At 39.6% G+C, this 8,196-nt stretch overlaps 1 protein-coding gene across 1 annotated transcript; it reads left to right on the forward strand.

Annotated features, from left to right (window-relative positions):
- Window positions 1–2,901: 2,901 nt before the first annotated feature.
- On the forward strand, window positions 2,902–6,823 carry LOC135477989 (uncharacterized). The gene is made up of 4 exons (XM_064758226.1): window positions 2,902–3,325; window positions 4,246–4,424; window positions 5,259–5,386; window positions 6,445–6,823. The coding sequence occupies exons 1-4, from the start codon at window positions 2,917–2,919 to the stop codon at window positions 6,572–6,574; spliced, it is 846 nt and encodes a 281-aa protein (XP_064614296.1). The 5' UTR covers window positions 2,902–2,916; the 3' UTR covers window positions 6,575–6,823.
- Window positions 6,824–8,196: the final 1,373 nt, after the last annotated feature.

Raw genomic sequence — 8,196 nt, forward strand, 5'->3', positions numbered from 1 at the left:
TTATTTGTAGCCAAAATCTAATATTGCGAATGTTATAGTTGGTGATTTGGACAAAAATATAGTGTAGCAAAATTTAATATGTGTCAATCAGATTTTATTTGTAGCCAAAATGTACATTAGTTATCATATATTAGATGTGTCTTTATTTATAATATTTGAATGTGAATGTGACCTCTGAAAATGTGATTTTCTTTCAAGTGCTGTATCTAAATATCTTGTGAATGAAATAAACAAAGATAGGTGAAATGTTGGGCTGTTGTCCGAACTCTGTCAATAACTCTTCTCTTCATGTTATGCACAATATAAGATAAAAAGAGACTATCTCCCGCTCGTGGCCAGTTTACGCAGTGTAACCCACGTTGAAAAAAAAAACTCATCGTAAACCACTAATGCGGTGTGCAAATCTGAGCGTCACATACGGGGAAGTTTGACAGTTACTTCCCAAGGATCGTTTATCTCGGGTACTACTGTTTCCCCTACCCATAAATTGACCACCATTGTATGGGTAAAATAGATCAATATTTAAATAAATAAACAAACAAACAAATAAATAAATAAATACACTGCTACACAACAACAAAAGTAGTTTTGTAAAGAGGAAGGTTAGAAAATGAACATGACTTTTCCTTCTACTATTCTATCAAGTGGTAACTGGTGGGAAGCAAAACCGTCTTTCGCCCTGGTTTAGGACCTGTGAAGGGCGAGACTCAACACGCGGCATACACGTGTCCACTTATATTAATCTTAATTGTTTTGTTAACTGACCTGGCTGACTTCTGGCTTAAGTATGCTCGAAGAGTAAAATATAGCCAGTGCGTCATAAAACACATAATGTATCGCCCCATACACAGAGTAATGTAAAAGAGTGATTCAATGGCCATATACTAAAACGATAAAGTTAAGATTATTTAAAATTACCGACAATTGTATTTATTGCCTCGTTTACTTTTAGGTGTGCAACGACTGATGTATTGTTTAGAATGTTTACCGTTTATGACATGTATTTTTTTTTTTGAGGAGAGGAACAGGATGCACCTCTATAACTGGGACCTGGTGAAAAAGTTTAGTGTAATTGACTGAAACAATAGTGTATTCCGCCAATTGACGGATGTGACGTCCGATTTATTAGCAGACAGACACTATTAGTATCAGTGTCAGTATTTTCGAAGTGCTCAAACGGCACATGTTATTTGCTGTACAATGTGAGGGTTAACAAAATGTGAGTCTTAACAAAATGTGAGTGTGAGTCTTAGCAAAATGTGAGAATGAGTGTTAACAAAATGTGAGAATGAGTGTTAACAAAATGTGAGCGTGAGTCTTAACAAAATGTGAGTGTGAGTCTTAACAAAATGTGAGTCTTAACATAATGTGAGAGTGAGTGTTAACAAAATGTGAGCGTGAGTCTTAACAAAATGTGAGTGTGAGTCTTAACAAAATGTGAGTCTTAACATAATGTGAGAGTGAGTGTTAACAAAATGTGAGTGTGAGTCTTAACAAAATGTGAGTGTGAGTGTTAACAAAATGTGAGAGTGAGTGTTAACAAAATGTGAGTGTGAGTGTTAACAAAATGTGAGAATGAGTGTTAACAAAATGTGAGCGTGAGTCTTAACAAAATGTGAGAATGAGTGTTAACAAAATGTGAGCGTGAGTGTTAACAAAATGTGAGTGTGAGTCTTAACAAAATGTGAGTCTTAACATAATGTGAGAATGAGTGTTAACAAAATGTGAGCGTGAGTCTTAACAAAATGTGAGCGTGAGTCTTAACAAAATGTGAGAGTGAGTGTTAACAAAATGTGAGCGTGAGTCTTAACAAAATGTGAGTGTGAGTGTTAACAAAATGTATATTTATTTATTTGATTGGTGTTTAACGCCATGCGCAAAAAATTTTCACATAAACAGCATTGTAGCTTGAGGAAACCAGGCAGAATCCAGGAGAAAACCTACACCATCCACAGATTGCTGTCAAACCTTCCCACGTACGGCCGGAGAGGAAGATAACATGAGCTTGGCTTAAACTCACAGCGACCTGATTGGTGCGGCTCCCCTAGGTTACTGAGGTCTGCTATATTGCAGTGTTAGATCATAAGATTTCTAGCACATAAAACGCCCAGTGCATACATACATTTCAGAGATGTTGTGAGGGAGCAAGGTATGTTCTAGACACAATCATGAAGGAATTAGACACAATCATGATGCAGAGCGCTCTATCCATATTTACTTAAAAGAGAATTGTCCTGTCAGCAACGTGCAGATTCTCAGGGGTTTCCCCCGGGCTCTGAACGGTTTTCTCCCACCATAATGTTGGCCGCCGTCGTATAAGTGAATTATTCTCGAGTACGGCGTAAAACACCGCACAGACAAATAAATAAACAAATAAATAAATAAATTCAAGAGAATTATACTCACTGTAAAACTTAAGAAACTTAAAATGAAGGCGTTTGATGTAATAGCCTTGACACTGGTTTTTGTAGTAATAATTTGTAACGTGGATTAAAATTTTATTTTACAGAGATATCTCGCGATAGTAGTTACCATCACAATCCGACGTGTAAGATAGCTTATAGTTATGTTTCATAGTTATGGAAAAGTAATAATTACTTCTCATTCACACAGACAAGTCTTTTCACTCAATCTCAACCTCTCAAAATGATTCTAACGGCACTAGTAGAATACAGCGATAAATCTTCCCAATACCACTGTTTCGGTCAAAGGAACATGCCATAAACAGACGTAATAAACAGTTTTATACTCACTCTTGCTACAACTCCACCTCCAGCTCAAGCTATTGTCATAAATTTCACAATTTTAAAACCTACCAGGTCATTTATGGAGGATTATTTACGATCTCCGTTTTGTTTATAAAGCTTCAAACGTTCTACTCTCGGCCACTCCAACGCCAAACATCAACGATCCAACATGATAAAGTTCACTCTACTGAGCATTCTGCTTGTTGCCTTGTCTCTGGCCAACGCGGCATTGCTGACATCTCAGGCACCCGAGGAAACCCAGGCACCCGAGGAAACCCAGGCACCCGAGGGAACCCAAACGCCTGTCCTGGAGGAGTATCCACCCCTGGAGGAGGCTATCACTGCTGACGAAGTTGACATCGCCGATAAGCTGAATGATCAAGACGATCCAGAAAACCGTCAAGTAGTGTGCACCGATGGAGTGGAGTATCTGGCAGATCCAACAAACTGTGGAAGATTCTACCAATGCTCCAACGGCGTTCCGTACCGCTTTGATTGCCCGGCCGGCCTGTATTTCAACATCAAGCTGAACGTTTGTGACTGGCCCTCTAACGTAAACTGCGATCTGGATAGATGCGGTAAGTGTCTAAGGCGAAATAAGATAACGAAAACTTCCCATCTGCTAAATATGGCCTAACAGAACAACGCAAGGGTTGTTTTAGGTCAAAATTGTAGTAAAACATTGGTATAATAAACCATATCAGGCCCCATATCTTCATCGTTTGATACATTTGTCTCTGACTTCAGTCAAACTTTAAAACTTCTACATAATACACGGTTTAAGACCCTTGAAGTTTGTTTTAAAAAAAGAGTTCTTGTTAAATATATTAATTTGAACTCAAACAGGCTAAAAAAAGACTTTAAGTCACATTTTGAAAGTTTGATTAAAGTTAAAACTAAATCGCCGTTATAAGACGTAATTTATTGTCCTAGATAATTCGTTCGGAGGCCCATAATCCTAGACAGTCAAGCTACAACCAGTAGATAGTAGTTTCCAATGAAAGATATGGGTCTGGTATTACGTGTAAATGAGTCTGTACATGAGTCAGTATACGAGACGTTATACCTAATTTAGATATTTGATAAATGGATTCTCTTACCATTTTGTAACTGGAGTAAGTTTTAATCCAAACGTAAACAAGGTCCACTTCAATTTCCACTTCAACTTCATTTAACTTACTGCAAGCAGTCTGATTTAAAAAATAAATTTAAATGGGAATTTGCAGCCATTATCGATTTTTTTACCAATATCGTATTTGATGCTTAGACTATTTTCCATAACGGCAGTACTGTAAGTTATTTATATGTTGATTTGCCTAATGTTAAACACTGTACTCAACGCCGATAAATGGAGCAAAGACTATTGGAATAATTAAAAAGGAGATGTAGTATATCTATTAGAACAATATGGTGCAATGGAGCGCCAAGAAACACGCCAAGAAACACAGATGAAGGATTAAATGAGCTGTCCGAATGAACATGATTTCTTGTCTTGCAGACAGAATTCGGGTGGGCCGCCTGTCGGGAACAGAAGACGATGCCCAGTCAACAGTTCGCTGCCCACGGGGATACTTTCCAATCAACTGTGCCGCATCTGATCAGGGAAGAAGTGACGGTGTCTTTGTGTCCGGTCGGGAATGTACCGCAGTGAACAGCGCTGGAGGTAGAGGACAGAGGGTAAGGATGACAGGGATTCTCATCTAAACCTGTAATAAACCTACGATCTCAATTACCGTTGGTAGAGCGTCCGCTTCGGGAGCGGTGGATCCAGGATCAATCCTAAGTCAAGTCACACCTAAGACTTTAAAAGAGGAGGTTGTAACTAAGGTGATAGGGCAACGACCCGTTGATCCATACCAGTATAATGGTACGGTCGGGGCGGCTTAATTGCCTTCGGTAAGTCGTCTCAGTGAAGCAGCAAAAAGAGCGGTGGAAATCCGTCCTGCGACAAGGAGGCACATTACATACACTCTAAGGATTCCTTAGTCGTCATATGACTGAAAAATTGTTAAGTACGACGTAAAACTTCAAGCACTCACTCACTCACTCAATTACCGTACGGGCCAGTCCGGTTTTCTCAACCCATAAAAGGGATTACCATATATATGAAAAATTCTAGCCATTGTGTCAGATAAGAATTTATCAATCGGAGTCAGTTGAAATGCAGCTAAAAAATTATCACAATTCTAGAGTTTGCCCCAACAACTCGTTATGTATATGCGTTAACTTGGCGGAGGGTGAGATCGACTGAAGAGTTCGCAGCTATCGAATAAATTATGCTCTGAGCGTTCTTACCAAAGTCCACATATTCTATTCTTAATATGCGGGTTTTAAAAAGAATACATATTCTCAAAAAATAATACATATAGGACTTAACGCTTAACTTTCCATGGAGTGCGGTGACAACTTCACCTCGCCAGGCTGTCGCAATTAGATTTGATAGGGCTGGACTGTTAGGGTTGTGCAAGTCATTACCCACTTAATTACGTTTGTTTTTCGATTTCTCACCAGGCAATTGCAACCTGTGTATCTGCAAATGATGGAGACTACATTTCTGTGACAAGTGGATCTTGGGAGCGGGCGCCTATTGCCCGATGCCCCCGGGGATACAGGGTGATCAACTGCTTTATCAGAAACGCGTAAGTCAAAATCATAACTCCAGTGCAGGGCCCAATTTCACGAAGCTCTCTTAACGTTACAACCTCGTAACTACCACGACGACGTAATGCCTACTTTACTGGTTGCCGTGGTAGTTACGTGAAAATAATGTTAAGAGCGCTTCGTGAAACCGGACCAAGGTCTGTCCTTGACTGAGCACTCCTGAAATAAGATACGAGCATTCCCACTGGATTCACCCGGCTTTCTACATCATGTGCCAGGTACTGGTTTACCGCTACACCGTCTTTCAGCAGTGATTTGCCCCATTCGAAACTGTAGGCATAATAGCGGCTCACTACATGGTTACATGACGTGATATGTCCTGAGTATAAGTTGACACAGAATAATATTCTTCAAGGGGCCTCCGTGGTTAGCAATCACCGTGAGTTCAATGTAGATACCGGCTTCCTCTCCAGTAAGAGTTACAGCAACTTGTGGGTGGTCGTGGCTTCACTGTTGTTTCATTGTGATTGTATGTTAAATGTGATCACCACACCGCATTTTGAATATTTCTAGACGAGTGACGTCTAATAAATTGCAATTAACATCACTGCATTTTCTTTACCTAATTCTGCTTAAGCCGTGGTGTTAGAGGGCGTGTAAATTGCTGCTGTTTATGCATTTACGAGAACAGAAAGAATAAAACCCTGACTGAGGTAAACTGACAAGAGGCCATATTTCATCGGTTACTTGTGACTGTTTGTCAGCTATCACACTGTCGTCGCTGCTCTCGTTTTACTCTCTATGCTATACGTCTTTAATTATATACATTTGGTACACCCTCCTAAAGAATTTTTCACTTTCCGGTTTACCAAAGTAGATTTTTCTCCTTCGCCAGATACACATACCCGATAAACCTGTTAATATCAAGTCAAGTCCCAACTCACCAGGCTTGACTCCAGCCTGCGATACATTGTCTAGACACGGCCATCTTATAAGTGAAATATGCTTGTGCAGATAAAGCGTCAGTATTTCCGTGAAGCAGTTGTGTACTGTTTCGCACACACAATTGTCAGTCTTGCATTGTCTTTATTTGCAGATGGAACCCAGTGCGCTTCGCCTACCCGTTCACAGTCCTGCCCGGGAACTATTGCCGTGCTGACTCCACATGTACAAAAGGGGATGGTTGTATTGCACAGGCTGTGTGTCGTAGACGACCCAGATCTTAAAACTCCACGATCAATCAGAAATTTCCGCTGATAAACCCACTATAAAAGCCTATAATTATCAAAGTGTTAAAGCAAAAGCAACAAATTTGTTTTCTTTAAACTAAAAATCTTTGTTTTCAGGTTTTTTTTCTAAGATGTGAAGGAGGTTGACTTTTATATATTTGGGCGGTTTGAAATGCGACGAAAATTCACTCTTGCATTAACAAATCATCATTTCTAAAATCATCTTAAATAAAACTGATTACGCTACTTTGACATATTTGATTTATTTATTGTGTATATTTCATTGTATTTAACTCAAGAATACGATGTACTGGAGAGTCTATGAAGGATGATACTTAATCTATTCCACATTTTGGTGTAGATGCTAAATCGGTTGTATACCCCTCTGTCGTAAGCATCTTCTAAATGTCTTCGGGAGCGGTAGATCCAAGGTCAATCCTGGGTCGAGTCACACCTAAGACTTTAAAAGAGGCATTTGTAACTTCCTTGCCTGGCGTTCAGCATGAAGGGGATAGTGCAATGACTGGTTGACCTGTATCGGTATAATGGCTCGGACGGGGCGGATTACTTGCCTTCGGTAAGGCGTCTCAGTTAAGCATCACTAGTTAAAAGACCGGTGGAAATCCGTCCTGCAACAAGGAGGCACGTTACATGCATTCTAAGGATTCCTTCGTGGTCATATGACTGAAAAATTGTTGAGTACGACGTTAAACCCAAAGCACTCACTCACTCTTCTAAATGTCGTTCAACAACCCATACTCCACATGATTACATATTTAATCTCCTGAGCAGGATTCTATATATTTGTTCTGTTGGATACTAATGACTTAACAAGGGAATTTTATAAAGCTATGTTTGGCGCATTGAAAAGTTCTTGTAAAGTACATATACCTGTGTACACAATCACGCACGTTTACACAAAGATTATTCTGAGATCTAACAAAATATGCCCAAAAACACGTCGTGACGTCTGTGTCAATGGACGCGGGTATAGCATGGTCCATATATCATGGAATATAACTCAAGTATTGCGATGACTTTCTTTCTGTTCAAAAGAATGTGTATTGGAGACAATTTTCATCTTAACTGATGATTATGATATGATTATATTTTGTCAGTCCTTATGCCGTGCAACCAAAAGCTTTACATTCAAGATAGCATTATCGCTAATCATTCAATCCACCAACATCCTTAGTTTTGAAGCCATTTTGTTAGACCAAACTGTTCGGTCAGTTTGTTACAGCTGTAATGTTCCAATTATATCCACAACTCTCTGGTTCGGCCCCGGATGTGCACTGGGGGGGGGGATGGTTTTTTCTCATCATTTCCTTATAAGGATATTTACCACATGTCCACGTGTATCAATGAGAGCAACTTTTCAGTGTTTATATACTAGGAGTAGCTGGTGGGAAATTCCACTCCTCTACCGCAGAATGTTAAACTTCGGATCAGGAGGCCCAAGTTCAAATCTTGGTGTTACCCACTGAAGAAATCTCTCAATTATAACATAATAATTGTCGTAATAATGGCGATTTTGCTACAAGCACCACGAAGGGTAACGTGTTAAAGTCAGGTATCTAAGAAAGGGTGCCAGGTAACTCTGAACGCTGCGATTTCAT

The sequence above is a fragment of the Liolophura sinensis genome, chromosome 11 (assembly GCF_032854445.1).
Source record: "Liolophura sinensis isolate JHLJ2023 chromosome 11, CUHK_Ljap_v2, whole genome shotgun sequence".
In the NCBI taxonomy this organism is placed as follows: domain Eukaryota; kingdom Metazoa; phylum Mollusca; class Polyplacophora; order Chitonida; family Chitonidae; genus Liolophura; species Liolophura sinensis.